Source organism: Delphinapterus leucas, chromosome 18, assembly GCF_059928025.1.
Source record: "Delphinapterus leucas isolate spDelLeu-1000000601 "Yukka" chromosome 18, BTC_Dleu_Yukka2, whole genome shotgun sequence".
Taxonomy (NCBI): Eukaryota; Metazoa; Chordata; class Mammalia; order Artiodactyla; family Monodontidae; genus Delphinapterus; species Delphinapterus leucas.
Genome location: NC_143146.1, coordinates 74,457,467 through 74,478,823, shown reverse-complemented (window position 1 = coordinate 74,478,823; position 21,357 = coordinate 74,457,467). Strand labels below are relative to the sequence as shown.

The window sequence follows — 21,357 nt, the reverse complement described above, 5'->3', positions numbered from 1 at the left end:
CTATACATATCTGCAGTTCAAGAAAGTAAGTAGGTTTAGCTTTAGTCAGGGGAACACAAAAAAGATGTGTTTTCGTGAGCAATTAATCAACTGATCTATATTTGTATATGGAGAAAATGAACAAAATCTTTAACATAGGTATCAGATTCAAGAGTAGTAACCTAGGGCTTCCCTGGTGGCGCAGTGGTTGAGAGTCCGCCTGCGAATACAGGGGACGCGGGTTCGTGCCCCGGTCTGGGAAGATCCCACATGCCGCAGAGCGGCTGGGCCCATGAGCCATGGCCGCTGGGCCTGCGCGTCCAGAGCCTGTGCTCCGCGGCAAGGGAGGCCGCGACGGTGAGTAGGCCCGCGTACCAAAAAAAAGAAAAGAGTAGTAACCTAGCGCCACATTATTTCAGCACCTTCATATGTTTTAGGGAACGAGATATGACCCATGCTCATCTCAATTCATGTGATAATGAACAGTGTCAACTGACTTAAGGGCAGGCCTCCCCACTGATGTGTTTAAAAACCAACACTAAAGACTTCTCAAGTCATATTTCTGTGCGCATCATTATATTTAATAGATAACAAATCTAACGAAAAATACTACTCAATTTTATTTCTACAATGACTGAAATGCCTACATCCAAACAAACGAACAAACAAGCAGAATTCTACATGTTTCTTGAGTCCATCTGAACCTTCTGAGGTAGCACACCACACTGGACAGAACACTGGGCTCAGATGTCAGGAAGAAGTGTGGGGCTTGACAGGTGACCTTAACGTCTCTGAGAGCCAGTGACATCACATAAAGTGAGGAAGTAATGTCTAACTTATGCACTTGCTATGAAAATTAAATGAAAAATATTTTAAGAGAGAAAAGAGAAGTGGGATGCAATCAGTAACTATTTTTAAAAGCGGGGTGGGGGCAGGAGGTAAAGTTAAAACTACCTACCCTAAGCCAGAAAGTTTACTTTATTGTGTTAGGTCTTTCCTTTCCCTGGGGTGTGACTCCTGGCAAGTCTTTTAGCTTCTGTTTTTTTCACGGCTAAAATGGGGTAAATAACGTGCTCTCTCATCAGGTTATCGTAAGGATCAAATGAGTTAACATACACGAAAGCATTATGAGAACAACAAATGAACAATAAGTGAAAGAAAAAAACCCCAAACCCCCACAACTTTTCTTGATAGAAAAGCCAAGCAGGCAAAAAAGAGAAATTATGATTTCTCAGTTCCTGGCACACAGAATTTGACCTTTGTACAACCTACTTCAAGCAGCGCTCACACCTCACAGTAGTCACTGTGTGACCATCTCCTCACTAGACTGGCACTGCATGAGAGGCAGCAACGTCCCCGTTGGCTTTTCAGCAGCTGAACGCATCGTCAGCTGATGCTTGCTGCACCTGATCTTCCTGTTAAACAAGCAATACATTAAGCAGCAGAAGACGGCTCCCCTTGGTGGCGCAGTGGTTGAGAGCCCGCCTGCCGAGGCAGGGGACGCGGGTTCGTGCCCCGGTCCGGGAAGATCCCACATGCCGCGGAGCGGCTGGGCCCGTGAGCCATGCTCCGCGACGGGAGAGGCCACAACGGTGAGAGGCCCACGTACCGCAAAAAAAAAAAAAGAAGTAGAAGAATTACCATTTTCTTTCCGTAATCTTGTTATGAACTTCTTAGGAGGTATGACTCCAACCTTTTTCTTCTGGGTAGCGATGCTGTGGAAGAGGTCTGCTAAGCACGTAAGAAGACTCTCCTTCTTCCTAGGTTGACTCTTGTACGCGAGAACTTTTTCCCGAAATGGACGACAAAAATAAAGTGCTTGAAGAACTGAATTGCAGTAGCAAGTATTCCCAAACTAGAATAGAAAAAAACATTTTTGTTAAATTTGAGGCAACACAGCTTTCAGAGAAAGAATGTCTATGTCTAAAGCTGAGAGAAGAGAAAGACAAGATAGGGAATTGATGATCCTCATAACTTAAAAGGTATCTGAGAGTACAAATAATTGTCCTGATTGCAAATTACCCATTCTAACATTAAATGGATGCTCTTGGCATCAGTTTCAGGTTCAAACGGAAGAAAAATACATGCAATAAATTTGGCCTTTATTAAAACTGAGTTAAAGAACTACATAGTTTAAATAGTGAGATTAGTTAAGGTTTAGGCTTCTGGCGAATTCCTTTTCCAATTCCCATTGTTATGATAGTACTGGTTGTATACAAAGCATTTTCTATACTGTACGTGTAAAAATGTAACTCTCAAAAATTCTTTTAAAAAAAACATAAGAGTGAGGTTTACTATCAGGTTCTTCAGTGCCATCCAAAAAATAAACAAAAACAAAAAATAAGGAAAAACAAGATACTCTGAAATATTAGATGAAAAAGTCATCAACGTGACAGCCTAACAACCACTGAAATGCTGAAATGCCAGGTCACATTATTCTCCATCCGTCAGAAGGACGTGGACTCGGATCCAGAGTTGAACCCTGAACTGCAGCCCCACCTCTCACTGGCCACGTGGCCTGGAGCAGGTGACTGATCACTCAGCCTCAGTTTCCTTCTCTTTAATAACAGGGGAGAAAGTCATCCTACTTTACAGAGAAAATAACACAGGGTTTAATAACTATTTTTCGCCTTCTTTTTTCCTTCCCATTAATAGACACTGACTCCCAAAGCTGGCTAATAAAACCCCTAGAAGTCCATCACTGAGGAGCTGGGGAGTAAACAAGGGACGAGGACAGTTCTCAGAGAACTGCCACGGGGCGGGGTCAGGCATACAGTAACCAGAAACAGGCAAGTGGAGAAGAATGCTGAAGAACGGGCACTCTTCAATTATGTCCATAAATACATGCACACGTTTGCTTATATTTTAAAACTAGGAAGAATATATCAAAAGCTAATAAAAATGGTTATATATAGAGAAAGGGAAAAGAGTAAGAGCAATGAAAGTGAGGCTGCTGTACACGTACACGGTTATAAAAAGTTTACCTTGTAACCATATTTTTAAAAACTAAATTAAAATGAAAAAGACAGAATAAATTCCTAAAATTGAAAATAAATAGAAATAAATCAGACCTAAACGTGTACCAAGTTGGTGGTAGAACTACGTAAAGAAAAGAGTGAGGGCTTCCCTGGTGGTGCAGTGGTTAAAAATCCGCCTGCCAATGCAGGGGACACGGGTTCGAGCCCTGGTCCGGGAAGATCCCACACGCTGCAGAGCAACTAAGCCTGTGTGCCACAACTAGAGCCCACGAGCCACAACTACTGAAGCCCATGCGCTTAGAGCCCGTGCTCCGCAACAAGAGAAGCCACCGCGATGAGAAGCCGGCACCACAAGGAAGGGTAGCCCCCACTCGCCACAACTAGAGAAAGCCCGTGCACAGGAAAAAAACCCCAACACAACCAAATAAATTTTAAAATAAATAATAAAGCTTTTTAAAAAAAGAAAAGAATGACTTCAAATAACTTTAAAACACAGGATTTTTACTGTCCATGCCTACTGAACTACAGTCTAAGAACAAAAAGAACAAAGAAGTCTTAAAACAGCATTCAGTACTCACACTGTTAGAATTAACCCATTGATATTGCTATTTTGAAACCACTAAAGGTATACTGTAAGACAAAGCAAGGAAGGAATTATGTTAATATCCCCTAGGAATCAAAAAAAATGTTTTAAAATTTATTTTTGGCTGTGTTAGGTCTTCGTTGCTGTGCACAGGCTTTCTTCAGTTGTGGCGAGCAGGGGCTACTCTTCGTTGGGGTGCGTGGGCTTCTCACTGTGGTGGCTTCTCTTGTTGTGGAGCACGGGCTCTAGGCGCATGGGCTTCAGCAGTTGTGGTGCACGGGCTCAGTAGTTGTGGCTCGTGGGCTCAGTAGTTGTGGCATGCGGGCTCTAGAGTGCAGGCTCAGTAGTTGTGGTGCATGGGCTTAGTTGCTCTGCAGCACGTGGGCTCTTCCTGGACCAGGGCTCAAACCCACGTCTCCCGCATTGGCAGGCAGATTCGTAACCACTGTGCCATCAGGGAAGCCCATAATCAAATTTTTTAACGTAAAGGAAAAAAGATACAATAGTAAAAGTCAGAAGAGTAAAAGCCCTTTAAAGTTAAATTGGAATTAGAAATAGCAGTATAAACTCATGCCTCTTTGTAAATCTCAAAGTGTGTGTGTGTGTTTGCGTTCTCAGGTTCTGTCCACTGAAAAGGCCTCCACATCAATAAATTTCCCCTGCATCCAGATTGTGGCCTCTAAAAACCCTTTTCCCACAGAAAGGAACTAGGACGACTTACTGATATGGCTATACAACGCAATGGACAGGAAATGTACAATGTACAAGATTAGCCTGGAATATCTTTTTGTGTGGCTTGAAGAGCCAACTTTCATCAAAAAAGAATTACTGCAATGGATTAAAAAGCACATCAACTACACAAATATCTATGTGGTTTATTAGTCTCCAGTGGAAGTTGTAAACAAGAATATAAAAAAGGAAAGCATCAAAGTTTTACCCCACCTTTCTCATAAAAACCGTATTTCAGGGGGCATTTAAAGTTATTGTTTAGAGAATAATTCTGGCTAATAAATCCAGAAGAAATCATTGTAAATAATGGATTGGGTGATAATTATCCCTGGATACCTAAAACATCTGGTTAAAGGTTGGGGGGGAACTTTAAAATGGGGGGCTCAGACCTGAACGCCCAATGCATTCCAGCATCACTCAAAATGAACAGCCAAAACTTTACATCCCGTGATGTGGTGCACCAAGAAATATGTAGCAATTCCTATAAAGTATTCTTGCCTTAAAAAACAAAATAAAATCCCTAAACTTTAACCAAGTGTCTAGATTGAACTACCAATTTACAAGATACTCAGGGAACAGAGGAAGAAGTTAAATACCCCAAAAAAGGAACAGGACAACGGACTCAGCGAAGATTTACAACTTCTATGTTCACATTGCTAGTCGGAGCCAAGAACTGATTTCGTAAAGACAGATGTGTTTACAGGCTTTCCAGAGAAATGCTAAAAGTATATGACAATGATGCATAGATATCATTGATCATGAATACAACCATGGATATCCTTCAATAAAGCCTATCCAGGGGCTAAGTACACCTGCAGTAGAATCTCCAATACTACTAAGATTATCTTACCAATTAATCAGTATTAATTAGTCTGAAAAATACTAGTAATTGTACAACAGTCTAATGACTCCAATGACCAACAAACTATGGCTTTGTAAACTGAACAGAAGATACAATCCCCATAATTTGGACATTTTATTAAAGAATAAACAACAGGGAACTCTAACAACTTCCACAGAGCAGGCAGATAAACAAAAGACAGCAGCTCACAGTATATTAGAAACATTTATGATGATGAAGCTTGACCCACTAATAAAATAGCAAATAAAATAAGCGATGGAACTGGCATGTGGAGAATGCTGAAGTCCGCCTCCTGCTAAGCTTCTGACTACAAGCAATAGGTAACATTACAACCAACCTTGGAGGCTTTCTACTATGGTCTTCTTTACTTACCTTCATCAACCCCATTAAAGAAAAAGTAAAGGTTGAAACTACTACTATTTCTCCAGAATAAACTAACTTTCAATCTTATTCGTAACTTTGAAGCTTTTCCTTCAATTTCCCTGATTTTTAGTAGTGACTTTCACTGAAGTTTCTGAAACCTAAAAACACATCGTTCAAGTATATAGCTTTCATGCAAAAGACTGTCTGGGATGATTTCCTCTGCACTCTTGCTTCTGAATAGGATTGAAACCTACCCTGTGCTTTTTCAGCTGGTTCTGAAGATCAAAGGCATGACCAGGTTTAAAATCAGGGGAAACAAATATTAAAGACCTGATCACTGACTTCTCAATTGTTTATTGAACACAGTGACCTATCCCTGCTTTCTCTGAGTCTTGGGGAAAAAAAAAAAAAAAAAAGATTTCTCATATCCCCATCAATAAGATCATTTTGAGCACATATCCCTAATACATGCATTATTTGTTTAGAAATAATATATATACTACATTATGTACACTAAAAATATAACAAATGTGATTAAGATGAACATTTCAAATTATTAATTTTTTATTTTCACTAAAAATTATTAAGTAAGAGCAATGAGACTTAGTATGCTTTTTTGTAAACTATGTGTTATAGATTTTAATAGAGTGATTTGACAGTTCAGTTATTTGGCTATGTAGTTCTAAGGGATATCAAAGTTGAAAAAGGTATCTTCGTAAAGATACATACATAGGTCCAAGTGGAAAAGACTCTCTCCTTGACAGCCTTTACTTTCTAAACTATGGTATTAGATCGTCGATCCTATCTATCAAATTTGTTTGAATTCATTTAAGTAATTATCTGTCTTGACAGCAGCAAAGCCTGGCCACTGAGCACACAGGATCTGAAACCAAGCTATCTAGGTTCAAGTCTGGTTCTGCTACCCGACCCTAGGAAACTACCAAGCCACTCTCTCTTCATCGGTTTCCTCATGTGTAAATGACATTTATAACAGCACCCACCTCTACAACCTTGTAAAGAATTAAATGAATGATCTGCATGAAGAACTTACCATGGTTCGGAATACCTCATCACTACATGGTTATTTTTGAAACAACCTTTTTGAGCCATCTGTCCCTTTTGAAAAATTAGCTTAGCTGAAATAGATTAAATCCTGTAGTCCCTAAGTCTACACTTGAATCATAATAGATTGCAACAGCACAAATGAGTAAGAGGGGTGATACTGTTAGCCTTTGGTACTATGCAACTCGCAATGACATAGGAACACTACACACATGGACAGAGTAGTATGGGTGCCAACGTCAACCAATTATTAAGAATTAGTAAAGCTTAACCTATATCTTTCCTTTTCAGATAAAAATAAACACTAGAAATGCTCATACTTTGGCCCCCAATGAATCATCTTACATATTTCATTTGGAAACTACTGGTTTTAATCACAATTATGTCAACAGTATTACCTTTAAAAAATGTTTTTAAATGTTTAAGTGCCCCACGGTCCTCCATGCTGGCTGGCGAGGGTGCCATCCTGTGAACACCCTCCCTTCTACGGGAAGGCCCTCCTCCCCCAACCACAATCTGTTTAGGTGGCCCTGTTTTACATAAGTCTACCCACCCCCTCTCTGCAGCCAGGTGAACCTAATCCAGATTCTCATGGACATCTGTTCCTCCCCGCTCCCTTGCCCCCCTGCCCCAGGCTTCCTCACGGGAACCGACTTCTCTGTGCAAGCTCTGTACGACTGTCAGTCACAAGCTCTTTTGTAGACCCTGCAACAGGGTCGGGCACTGGATCCAATCTGGCCAGAGGCCTTGGGGCAGAGTTCTTTGGTCAGGTTTGATATGGACGGTCTGGGATCTCTGATGATATAAGATGGCCATCAGCTGGAGAGAAGCTAAAGGAAAAGGAAACCAATGCAAAAGAAAACAGAACCAAGAGACACAGGCCTAATCAACTTTACAACCTACAACCTACAAAACCTTCCATTTTTATTTCTCACTCTCCTCCATAATGGCCCCTGTTCCCTGGGTTCAGAGTTCCAACTAGTGACTACTAGCAATTCAGGTTAAAAAGACTTTTATAACGGTCTAGCCCCACAAACCTACTTGTGTTTGGGAACCTATTGTGTTAGAAAATTAAAATAAAATCATATAATGAAATGATTTTTAAAAGGCTATTAAAAATGGAGAGACTGGGCTTCACTGCTGGCGCCGTGGTTGGGAATCCGCCTGCCAATGCAGGGGACAAGGGTTCAATCCCTGGTCCGGGAAGATCCCACATGCCGCGGAGCAACTAAGCCCGTGCGCCACAACTACTGAGCCTGTGCTCTACTAGAGCCCGTGAGCCATAACTACTGAAGCCCACGCACCTGGAGCCCGTGCTCCGCAACAAGAGAACCCACTGCGGTGAGAGGCCCGGGCACCACAACGAAGAGCAGCCCCCGCTCGCCGCAACTAGAGAAAGCCCGCGTGCAGCAACGAAGACCCAGTGCAGCCAAAATAATAATAATAATAAAATTTTTTAAAAATGGAGAGACTGCACGGAAAGTAGGAAAGAGATACTACTAGTCTAAGTCACTACTATCAACTTTACTAAAATAAGTACTCATTAGCTACAAGACAAAGGAAAAAGGCAATCTGGTTTATCAGATTAAACAATCAGTTTTCAAAGAATTTAGCTGACTATAAACAGCAGACACGTAAGGGGGGGTATTTCACAGCAAAAGAAAAGCTTCCACAGGCTCCTCTCCCTCCTCAAGGTGGCTTCTGCACCCCGAGCCACACAAGTATTTCCCCTCTCCTAACATCCTGTACCATCAGAAATACTAACGTATTCACAAGAGTTAACCCAACAGGAAATCCCCACTCTATGTATTATGCAAATCACAGTGATGGCATCAGAGTTACCATTAAGAGTAAATGGCCATAAAAGCTATCATTTGTGAAAATATTCCTCCAAGATAAAAACATCTACAACTGAAAATAATGGAAAACAGACTGTTATTAACAAAGTGAAGAGTAACCACTCTGAATTTTCTGGTAGATTAATTAACTGTGGGGTTTTGGGGGTTTTTTTTTTCCCTTCTCTCCATAAAAAAAAGAAAAAAAGTCTAATTTTCTAACTGCCCAAATACACACACTATTTCCCAAAAGCAAGTGCTATTGAGTGATTCTACCGCTTACTGGTCGGTCGCAAGAAGGGATCCAATCAGGCAGATCTAATGGGAACCCTTTTCAGTATTAGCTTTTTGTAAGAGCAATTAAAATGAACCTGCACAGTTAGCTAAGAACAGACTGATGAAAAGAAAATATACATGTGCCTCATTTTAACAGAATCCAATTGCTAGGAAAGATTAACCCCCAAGTGCCTTAAAGCAGCTACGTTCCACGTTGTTTATAACACTAACTACTTGGCAGACAGGCACAGGGACAGGAGGAAGATGTCAAAATGTTCATCTCTCAATTAACTAAGCCATCTCCCCGACCCCTCAAAGCTCCAACCTTAATTTTTAAGGGGCTCTATAATAGTGTGATAGCTCTACAAAGAAAAAAGGGGGAAGGAAACGAGAGAGAAGGGTGATGACAGTTTAAGAGCTGAAAACAGAGCTTATGGAAAACGGTTAAAGGTACGCAACACAGCTGCAAAGTAGCCTGAGGGCACAGATCAAAGAAGCAGTTCATCACTATCCTAGTTCTGCTGCATCTACTCCGACCACCAATTTATTTCTGCGTGTAATTCAAGGTGTTCCTCAATCTTTCACAGCTGGAGCCCTGGCTACCTTAGGGATCTCAATTCCTCATCATAATAACCAGGCCCAGAGATCAGAAACTGTTCTCAGAAATTCCTGCTTTCCTTGGTTTTACTGAATCTCGGTTACTCGGCTTCAGGGAGAAATACAAATTCTACCTTTTGAATTTAGACTGATACACATGAAGTAGTAAAAATGATACCTTCTTAGAAACTTTTTTGTTTGTTTTTTTACACACAATCAACACTGGTATTTGGATACTGGTATCCAATTAAAAACAACATACCAGCAGAAGAAAAAATAATATAGAGAGAGCTTTAAGGCTCGTTTACTTGTTTTGAGGTTATCTGCAAAAAAGTCAGTTAGACACAAAATGGAGAGATTGGAATGTTTATGCTGGAGAAGGTAAAGGGAAAACAGCCTTCAATATAGAAAATACTACTACTCTAAGGAAAATGGGTTCTTCTGGGACACTAAAAATGGGCACAACTTTTCTACAATTTAAGACACAAATTAGCTTTGGAGGCTGAGCCAAGTAAGGGCGGTAGCCACAGCCACAGGGAAAGGGCAACGAGACTGAAGAGCTGGGGTCTGCCACCCCCAGAACTGAAAGGAGGCTTCTGATCACTAGACAACTCTGTAAGTATGCGCATTTCAGATATCAGAAGTAGAGGCCAGCCTGCTCAATAAACAAGAAAAATTAAATATATTCATTTAACTCTCCTCCCCACGATACCCTAATAAAATGACAGTAAAAGAACAGATTAGGCAAAAACTCAAAAGGCCAAAGACGACAATGAGAGATTAGAGGTATCAGCGAACTTCTAGAAAACAGAAGGCAGACGGAGGAGAAGTAGCCCAAATGTCTCTAAGAGACAAATGGGTAACAACGGACTCACCTCTAAAGGGTCAGAGACGTTTTGTGGGGTGGGAACCTCTGAGAACACAAGTCTGGTCCTCAGTCTTTAAAAGGACCATTTAGACCCCCAGGCACTCAACTCTTCCTTCAGCTGCAGGTTTAGTCTCCACAGAAGATGAAGAGGAGACTCTGGGTGGAGAACCCTTAAGGACAGCAGTGAGGCACCGAGCAGGAAACAGGACCAAATAAAACCCCGAATAACCCCCCACCCCCACCCCAGACAGGCGCTGGAGGAGGCTTCCCGGCAGAAGATAAACGGCCCCAGAGAGACAGCCCCAGCTACTGAACTGGGATGGGGGCCATGGGAGGGAGGGGCATTCGCCAGGGGCCACTCTAGACTGAAAGAGCAGCCCCACCACAACACAAGAAGCCCCAGTCATCCTTTCAGCATTTCACCCTTATAGATGAGTACAATTTGAGGAAAGCTTCCAACAGGAAAGATACCAAAGTTTAAAAGGGGGCGGGGAATAAACTCCAAGGTCTCAGAAGCCATCCAGTAAGCATCAGAAAACCTCAGCAACAACAAAAACTATAAATGACACCCTGCGAAAAGGAACAGAAAACACTGCCCCCATGAAACAAGAGAAGAAAAAAAAGTAACACTGTAAGAAATAAAAAATGCAATGACCTGGACAAAAAAGTTGGAGATATAGTCTAAAATGTAGAATAAGGCAGGTGATCAAAAATGGGAGAATAAGAAAAATAAAGAATCAGACTAAGTGCTTCAATATACAGCTAACCATATCAAAAAAAGACAAAACAGAGAAATTACAATGATAGGAAGAAAATTATCCCAATAATAGTATCAGAAATGTTTTACACCTGGGGGAAATAAATCATCAGTCTGAATGGGTCCATAAACACTCAGCACAACAGGGTCCCCATCAAGACACAGGATTAGATTTCAGAACACTGTGGATAGTGAATATCCTTAAGGCCTCCCAAAACCTTTTTAAAACGGATAAAAAAAGCCCTGTACATAAGAGATCGAGAACCAGAATGGCATCCACCCTCTCAGCATCAACAGAAGCCAGAAAGCAGTGGAGTAAGCCCTGAAAAATTCTGAAGGAAGGTTGTAACCTAGGATGGATATCTAGTTCTAACAATAACCAAAACAGTCTTAAATATACAAGATCTCAAAGTCTGTATCCATGCACATTCCCTAAACAAGCATCTACAGAAGGTGTCCCACAAAGCAAGGGAGGAAAAACCCGGAAAGAAGTCGGGATGAAGGAAAGGAGACAAGTGCAGGGAACGTGAAGGGCGATGGAAGAGACATCGCCAGGTACAGGCTGCACAGAAGGAGCACGGGGGGCTGGGTGGTACCTGACAGGCACGGCTCAGTGGAAACGGATACTGAGAAGGTCTTTTTGGCTTTCTTTAGTTCTGCTGAAGGCTTTGGGAAGAATAAATGAAAGTTTAGGACATGGAAAAATAAAGCAACGATTAATTCCATATTGGGAGCACGGGGGAAAGTGAAGTTGGGCAGGGATGGTGAGAAAAGAGAGTGAAGTTTCTTATCTGCCAAAACAGGAAGTCAGTAGTTTGTCCGTTTTTTTTTAATGGCAGTGTAAGTACCTTATTTAGGCTGTAAGGATACATTCCAGAAAAAATAGCCCGAGGACTAATGAGTGGCCTCCTCTAGGGAGGGGAAGAGGAGGAGGGTGGGCACTGCTGACCCTGTGTTACTAGCTTATGCCCAGCGCAGACAGACAGAGAAGGGTCCCCAAGCAAGGCAAGACACACATACCACTGCAACTGCCCTCCTCAAACTGCACAAGGAATCTATCTGTACATAATGACGTGCTAGTACTCAGTAACACGCCAATCTGTTCAACATAACTTGCTTTCTTACCTGTATTATCACCAATACACCTATTTTAAAACACTCGCCATGGATCCATGTAACAGTACAGCACAGTGCAAACTACCATGACAACTACGTAACAAAGATTTGTGGTGTTTCCTCATGGTTCAGGAAAGAGTTAAAAATTCTAAAGAAAGTTCTTCCAAAGTTTTAATAATGTATAATTACAATGATTGCCTCCATAAGGGCAAGGCTATGTTTTCTTCTTGTATTTCACACTTTTAAATCTATACCACTGGAACAACGCCAGAAGCAAACTGACAAAGACGCTATAGACACATGGGGGCATTTACAAAACTATATTTATATCTGTACATTTGGACCACTTATATTTAGACACGTAAATAATTCTCAAAGCATCAAAGAGATCATTTGGTCTAGGCCATATGAAATTTTGGTTATGAGAAAATTCTGACACAAAATAGGAAAAAAAATCAGGCTGACAAGTTAGAAACTGTTCCAAGACTCTTAAGACTTCAGGCAATGGGGACTTCCCTGGTGGCACAGTGGTTAAGAATACGCCTGCCAATGCAGGGGACACGGGTTCGAGCCTGGTCCAGGAAGATCCCACAGGCCACAGAGCAACTAAGCCTGTGCGCCACAACTACTGAGCGTGTGCTCTAGAGAGCCCATGAGCCACAACTACTGAAGCCTGTGCACCTAGAGCCCGGGCTCTGCAACAAGAGAAGCCACCGCAGTGAGAAGCCCGCACACCGCCATGAAGACCCAACACGGCCAAAGAAAATAATAATAATAAATAAATAATAAATTAAAAAAAAAAAAGACTTCAGGCCATGTTGTTTCCCTCCCATTAGAGATAATCTTGAAATTCCAAGTCATGTTTCTTGGCATTAAGTCTACTGATACAAAGGAACAAATTTCCTTTAATAAATTATGACCTGCATTCATCATTCTTAACAATACTTCCAAGCATAATTTGAAGGCTACGTATCAACGGATACTTACATTGACTAATCCAAAATAGTGCTCATTGACTGGAAACTGTTCTGGACCAATCTCTTTCTCTAATGCCGAGGCATTGGCGCCCTATAAAATGAAAAACAGACATCTTAGTATTTACAGTAGTTTCCCAATACTGTCACAATTATATACACATTACAGAGAAACCCTTAAAATAATTTTCTTGTTGGGGCTTCCCTGGTGGCGCAGTGGTTGAGAGTCCGCCTGCCGATGCAGGGGACACGGGTTCGTGCCCCGGTCCGGGAAGATCCCACATGCCGCGGAGCGGCTGGGCCCGTGAGCCATGGCCGCTGAGCCTGCGCGTCCGGAGCCTGTGCTCCACAACGGGAGAGGCCACAACAGTGAGAGGCCCGCATACCGCAAAAAAAAAAAAATAATAATAATAATAATTTTCTTGTTCCCTATAACTACCTAACATTATGGAAAGAAAACAAAGGGTGATAGCGAAGAATAAAGGCTTTTAATAATATGACCCAAAACTAGTTTGCAGGAACATTCTCATGGACAAAGCCTGGATCAAGGAATTATATCAAATCCTGTTCCTTGTTTTAAGTAATGGATGTGAGCCCCTGCTGTATCACATGGTCTAACAGGAGTGTAATCTCAGAGCAGCCATCTCAGAGAGCTGAAATTTTGTGAAATTAAATATGCATATATTCAGTGACCTAACACTTCTTCAGAGGTATATACCTGAAAATTTCTCAGACAGAATTAAAGGTGACAAGAACGTTTGCTGAAATGTCACTGACGACTGCACAGCTGACTGCAATCTAGATGGTCTATAAAACGACAGCATAGTATGTAGCAGTCAGAATAGATGAACTAGGTTTACATACAAAAACATGGATACTTGTCAAAAACATAATAGTAAGTAAACAAAGTAAAAACGAGATCCACATATATATATAAAACAGTACATGGCAAACGGCTGGAAGAATGTACATGAAACACACTTGAGTGGGGCTGGAAGAGGGCCGGGATGTGGAACTGCAGGGTGAAGGACCAAAAGGAAAAAATAAAATAAAGCCCAACAAAAGAGGGGCCTTGCCCAGACAGTAACTGTGTGTCATGGTCTCAGGAATACGACCGACTCAATTCTGTGCATCTGAGGTCTCTGAAGGAAAAGGGACGGGGAGTCGGGGGAAGTGGTGGGCAGCACACAGGCCCTGAGTACCAGCACACACTAGCAAATGGGCTCAAGACGTAGCCTGAAAGGGAAGTAAAAGCAATTCTGAGAACATAGTAACTCTGCGTCATTCTACCTGGAAATTCCCAAGAACACACACTACCAGACAAATACAACTGATACTACTCACAAAACAGCCCAACACCACCTTGCGGAGCTGCACACAAGACGACAACACGACACACACACCACGCCTCCCCCAAGGGTGCAACCACGGTCACCACCACCAGGTGCCCATAGCCCACCCCTGCTGTTTCCTAAGCCTGGGAAGCCCAGACCTTTTTGTCAGACGATGCCTCTTCAACTTCCTGATGGGCCAGGCCTGAAATAAGTACTGATGAAAGGGACCGGGTGGGTTGGTGGTCGAGTTCCACCAAAACGAGACATTTCCTCTAAAATGCCCTCCAGCCATCCAGCACTTGGATATATACACGATACTGTCTTTATTTTTTTAATTTAGGAATTACTATTCAGCTTTCTGTAAATCCCCAACACAATCACTAGTTCACAGATACTGTTTATTTCTAAATTTGGCTCTCCATGAACTGTTTTATAACAACATGAAATTCAGTTATTACAGCAACTTCAAGATCCACTGAATAGAACCGTCTTGGTGGAAGGCTACAAGCCCGCTCTCCGCCCCCGCCAGCTCAAGTATGTTGTCGCGGAATTTCCTCACATATATTGAAAACTATCACTAAGCCACATGTAAGAATTTAAACTGATATTGGTGTATTCAAATGAGTATAGCCCCTTTCCCACACACACAAAAAAAAGGACAAGAAAAGGTGCTATTATCCAAAGTACAACCTCATGCATCTATGTACTTGGGACAATAAAATGCCAGTACACATACCTGGGGAAAGCATTTCTGGCCCTCGGGATGAAGCAAGAACAGAACACCATGCGAGCGTTCTCCACTGTAACACCGATCGCATGCCACACCCGTGTGCTCTGACCACCCCATGTCCCACTGGTGTCCCTACACGCTTCCAGGCGCTGCTCAGAAAGCCCTTCCCCCACCCATCCTGGCCTCAGGGTAGTTTTGACTACGGCTCAAGTTCTTAGCCTCTCTGTGCCTCAAGTTCCTAAGGGTAAGAGGGAAATGGCACCAACTACTTTACAGAGTGGCTACGAATAAACTGAGTTGAAGCTTTTGCAAAAGCATCTGGCTGTGCCTTGTACGTGAGCCGGTGTCCGTAAATGCTGCTTCTCTTCTCTCCCTTCCCTTCAATTCCAAGGGGAAGAAAAGCTACTCTCATTGGCCAGTAATATTAATAAATATGACCAGCTCCATGCAATAGCTAAGAAATAACAAGAGAAGGAAACAAAAATCAGAAGGAGAAAATGAGGAAGCTTCATTAAAAAAACAGATCATCTCCTCAATCTGGCCAACTCCACAACACGGCCCCTGGAAGAACCCTCACAATACTCCCCCAAAGCCGAACCACCAGCAGAACCACAATCCAACGAGGCTGGATTGAGGAGGAGGTTAAGTGCGATGAAGTGGAAACTCAGACCACTGTCATTTAACCTTTCTGGTAATTTAAGAATTTTTATTTGCAAAATAAAAGGGCCAGTCTCCTCAGCAATTTTCTAGACCCCCAGCTCTAAGCTTATCTGTTGGGTTTTCAAGTAAGCGTTTACACAAACTTAGGTTTTCACAGCCGAAGATCAGGTAATCTCTAAAGTGCCTTCTAACTTAACATTCTGTCATACTTGCAATCACTTTTATCGACACTTCTGAGGACACTACTGTATTAACACAAAGCTCCAGGGAATTCTAAGCCAACTGACACATGCCGAGCAACACGATTCGACAGGGAGGGATTGTGGCTGCAGATACAGCAAGGGCAGCAGATCGAAACGGACAGGACGGAGAGGACGGAATTGGCTTGGCGACACTTCTAAAGCAAGGCACAGAGCAGTAAACTACACCTCAGCACAGCATAAGGACGCCGCAGAGCGGATCCTGTGAACTACAGGAGGAGGGTCCCACGGCAGGACTTCAAGACTTTCCTGCAGAAATGACCAGAGCACACGCCTACCTCTAGCCGAATGCTAACTACAAAGGCAGAGTGTAGACAAGGCAATCCAGTTTCCGATGAGCGCTTTTTTTTAAATTTAAGTGTTTTCAACACTAGAGTTAGACATAACTGGTGAAAAACCACCACGAAGCCGAAAACTTGCCACACAATTTTTAGTACGTTTACCAGAGTTCTCAAACATCATCCCTTGAAGATGTTATTGAAGGCTGACACTCCCTATCATGTCAAATAACAGTCAGTCAAGCTCCACAAGATTTCAATTGAGCCTAGAACAAGTCAACATCCAACAGTAATGGCTCTGAACAGCCCTGCACCCCCACAGTTGAAAAATAGGACCCCACTGCAGTTAACAATGCTTCACGAAATCACGATTCTTTACTGGGATAAAGGGAAGAAACGTTGGTGTTCTCAGTTAGGAATTTCTGCTCTAAAGCTTTCGTGAGGAACAGGATTCATCTGTTTTGTCTGAGAACACAGCACGCTCAGAAGGAAGAAGACATTCTTTCTGACTGTTCTGTCTCCATTATTGTAACTTACATAAGATTATTTTAGACTCAGTATCTATTACTACAAATTCATCAAGAAGAAGTAATTAGATAATAATAATTTACTGAGCTGGTGAGAAAATAAGGAATCTGCAGAAACCAAAAAACAAAGCCATGGGAGAACGCTGGGAGATAAGCAAATGCCAAAGACAGATTTTACATGGAGGTCACCTGCCAACACTAGTGACCTCTGCACCCTACTCTGACAGCTGGATGGAACAGAACGTGGTAACCAGGTGCTGAAGCTTAGGGCCCACCAAAGACAGGGAGGCCAGCAGAAGACCCCAGCATGACAGTGAGCCCAAGAGGGCTACGTCTTCAGCTAAGGGGGAAGGAGAAATAACCCTGCACCACAGAAGGAGATGGCAACGAAACCTGCCTGACCTGTCCTTGGTGTGGGAGTGCAGGAGATGATAAATATCTTCCCAACAGTCATAACCACAAGCTGGCCATAATCAAAGCTTGTGACCCAAATTCACACGTGCTATATGATCTTACAAACAAACAAAATCAGGCAGAAAATGTAATTCAAAGAGGTCCTGAGTTGACAGTGCCCTCTTCCACCCTACAACTAGCAACCAACAGAATACAAACTCACTCTAGAAGACAAATTCAATCCACCCCACAAAGAATTCCCACAAATAAAACTCCAAGAGATTTGAGTTCACAATCAAAAATCACACATACACAGAAAAACAAAGCACCACGAGTAAAAGCCAGCAGAAGCACAGATGGCAGAACTAGATTCAAGATATTAAACACGAGGACTATTTCAGACATGATGTAAAACAAATGCTTAATATGTGCAAAGAAATAGCAGAAGCTTGATTATAAGAACAAAGACGAAAATTTAAAGCCTAAGCTGATTTTTTTAAAGAACCAAATAAAACTTCTAAATGTAAAAATTATAAAACTTTTAAATATAAAAGTTAATTGAAAGTTAAAAACTCAATGGTAACTATGAAGACAGTTCAAAACAACAACAACAAACAACAGTGGTTCCCAGGGATTAAGGAGAAGGAGGGATGAACAGGCAGAGCTGAGAGGATTTTTAGGGCAGTGAAAATACTCTGTACGATACTATAATGATGAATACATGTCATTGTACGTTTGTTCAAACCCACAGAAAGTACACCAAGGGTACACTGTAGTGTAAACTATGAACTTTAGGTGATTATGATGTGTCAGCACAGGCTCATCAATTGTAATAAGTGTGCCACTCTGGAGGCGCTGTTGACAAGGGGCGAGGCTGTGCACGTGCGGGCAGGAGGTATACGGGAAATCTCTGTACTTTCCCTTCAATTTTGCTGTGAAACTAAAACTGTTCTTAAAAAAAAAAAAAAAAAGTTTAATTAAAATAAATAAATAAATAAAATCAGAAAGAAAAAAAAACCTCAATAGCTGTGCTTGAGAAACAAGGTTAATATTGGATAATATTTTAAAATCAATATCCCTGTCAATATAATGCTACTAATTGAAACTAAAGGTTGATTAAAAATAGGAAGTATTGTTTTACGGAAAGAATTTCATGGAAAAATGGAGCCATTATGGAGCTACTGAGAGAGACCAGGGTACACTAAAAATAGCACTCAACTAGCAAAGCTACAGGCTTGAGTCTGGCTCTGGCCATGCCACTAGCTAGCTGTAATACCTTGAGAAAAAATGCTGCTCTCTCGGGACCTGGGACCTGGGTTATCTCGTATGTAAGATCTCGATCTCTATAGTACCTCCATCCCCACATTTCTAACAATGTGTGAACCTACTGGCTCTTCCAATCTTATTAAAACATTAAGGATAAAATGTTGCACAGTCTATTAAAGGTCAGACACTAACAAGGCTCTGGATGAAAGTCAGTACAGTATCATCCTCAGAAACAATCATCCCATGTAAGACTTTGCAGGCCATGGAGTAAGTGCCTCCTTAAACCTACCTAGTATGATTCTTAGAAAGCTGGATCATGCCAAAAATAACCACCCAAGCGAAAGAAGAGTCAGTTGAAACTATAAGGATACCCTTTATTTGTTGATAAGGATACCTATGTTTTGAAGATACCATCTGCAAATAGGAAAAAAGAAAATCACTTGGGAGACAGCTGCTTCTGATTAAATAATGTCTACACAGTCAACCGTGGAAAACACACATCTGACTGCCCTGCATGTGCCATTATGAGAAAGAAACAATTACACAAAAGCAAACTGATACCCAGGAATGTTCTCAAGAAAGTAAATTAAGGAAATCTCTTCCACAATCTAAAGCTAGACTATGGTAAAAAATGGTATCTATGAAGACATATCATTTTGAAAAGCTAATTATGTTCAGCGTATACTGTTTAAGAAGACAGGGTACTTAATACATTTTAGTAGGAAATAAAAAAATGATGAAAACCTAAAAGATGAACATCTCCATCAAGAAAACATACTTACCAAGAATACAGTCGTCCCCCAGTATCTGTGGGGAATTGGTTCCAAGGACCTCCACGTGTACCAAAATCCAAGGATGCTCAAGACCCTTATGTGAAGTGGTGTAGTACTTGAGTATAACCTAGGCACACCCTCCCGTATGCTTTAAGTCATCTCTCAGTTACTTATAATACTCAATGCAATGTAAATGCTATGCAAATAGCTGCCAACACACAGCAAATTCAAGTTTTGCTTTTTGGAACCTTCCAGAATTTTTTTCCCAAATATTTTCAATCCTCGGATGCGGAACCCACAGATACGGCCGGCCGGCACTTCCTTCTTTACATTAGATAGTTACAGTTCTTTATAGCAGATAATCTGTATTTAATACAAACATGAGAAAATACATTTTCCCCGCTTCTGTGTTTCAAGTCATATCTTAGAATCCAGTGTTTACCATTCCAAGTTTAATACTGAAGTGGGTCAGATCAGGTCAGTACCCAAAGGAGAACTGCCAAAACAGGCAGGAAAGGCTTCCTGATGATCAAAGGAGCAAGTGACCTTAGCCAACTAAGAACAGTTCTGGAGGCACAGGAAGAGCTGACGTGAGGATGTGAACACATCCTTTGACTGCTGTAAAAGGATGACTCCAAAGTACGAAGAGGTAAGAAACAAGTTTCTGTGTCCTAAACAAGGAAACGGAGAAGAAAGAGAAGGCTGAAAGTCCATGCCTGTTCTCCCGGGAAACGCTGTACCCCCGAAACGAAGTCAAAGACAACAAACATTTTAATGAAAAAACAAACCATTTCCATACCCTCAGTTTCAGGCATCATAAAAATCATCTCAAAGCAGCAGTCCTTCAGAAAAGATGAACCTCAGTAAGCATCTGAGTACTTCTGCCCAGCCCTGTGCCAAACGCCGTGGAACGTTATTTTCAAACAGTCACACCCATTAGTGGCGGGGTGAGGACAACTCAGTGGGTCACAGCCACCAGTGTCTTTTTCAGTAAAACAGAACAGATGACAGTACATCTCCCTACCAAGAGTAAACAACGGTCTGTGGAACTTTGGTTCCGATATTCCAGTATGCATATATGAGGTCTAACTTTAAAGCTGATTTTCACTGTGGGTTCAAGTCAGAAAACTTTTGATATACATTAAAAAGGATACAGAGAAACTGCCGAAGTCATAACCCAACTGGGGAGTACACAGTGAAAAAAAATTAGTTTTTCATGATGACAGGTAGAAAATTATTTTAAAAATAAATCTAAAGTTATAAAGGAGAGAAGAGATACCAAACTGCTCTGCTACAACACAGTACGCGCTACAGGGTGTCAGGACAGGAAAGACGCTGAGAGCTGGAGAATTCGTGGAAGGCTTCACAAACAGACGGAACGAAAAAAGCCAAGCCTCGATTTTCCTTCCGAGGTATTTTCATCAGCGCTCTGCACGTGCCCTGATGCACGTGAGGGCGCGTCCCCCTCCAGCTCAGGCTGTGCCGCACTGAGCGAGGCCCACAAACCAGGAGGCCTGCCTTCCTGGCCTGGTTCTAACACGTGAACAACTAAGCGGCGTCACCTTCTGCAAATCACTGCTCACTTTCCTCACCAGCAAGGTGAGAGAGACCAGATGTGTGGCACCTACTGAAAACCTAAAATGCTTCAATTCTAAAACAGCAGCAATATAGAGTCACACTGAAGGTGTGAACTTAGGGCAAGCTATTTCACCCCGAGCCCCACTTTTCCCATCTCCCAAACAGGGCAAACGACAGCCCCTCCGTGGCCTGTTTCCACCAAATGGACAGGAGGCGTTCAGAGCGAAGCCTGGCACAGAAGGCGCTGAACACGCAGTCCCACTGCCCCTTCCTACTCCCACCTTGGGCTGGACCCCTCGAAGACCTGAAATTCCCACAGTGACTGAGGAAGGATCTGGGGGTCCCACACTCAGGACAGTCATTCTAAGAACCTTAGGCCCACCACAGTGGCCTTCTCTGCTTGTAACTCTGCCATCAGAGTTACAACGGGCTCCACAGAAAGGACAAAGGACCCCGGGACTGGCCCGGACCTAAGACGGCGCTGCCCTGTTGCAGCAGATCACAGGGGCTGCGAGTGCTTTTGAGAAGCAGCGGCCCCACGGGGCAGAGCCACCCTGGCGAGACGGGCTGTGCTGCCAG

At 42.3% G+C, this 21,357-nt stretch overlaps 1 protein-coding gene across 2 annotated transcripts in view; it reads right to left on the bottom strand.

Annotated features, from left to right (window-relative positions):
* USP12 (ubiquitin specific peptidase 12) overlaps positions 1-21,357 on the bottom strand; it is an 80,790-nt gene that overhangs the window by 32,585 nt on the left and 26,848 nt on the right. For both annotated transcript variants that reach the window (XM_022574534.2, XM_089899705.1), the window contains exons 2-3: positions 12,993-13,073; positions 1,621-1,834 (exon numbers count right to left, since the gene is read on the bottom strand). In XM_022574534.2, coding sequence (XP_022430242.1) covers positions 1,621-1,834; positions 12,993-13,073 — 295 coding nt within the window. The remainder of the gene's footprint in view (positions 1-1,620; positions 1,835-12,992; positions 13,074-21,357) is intronic.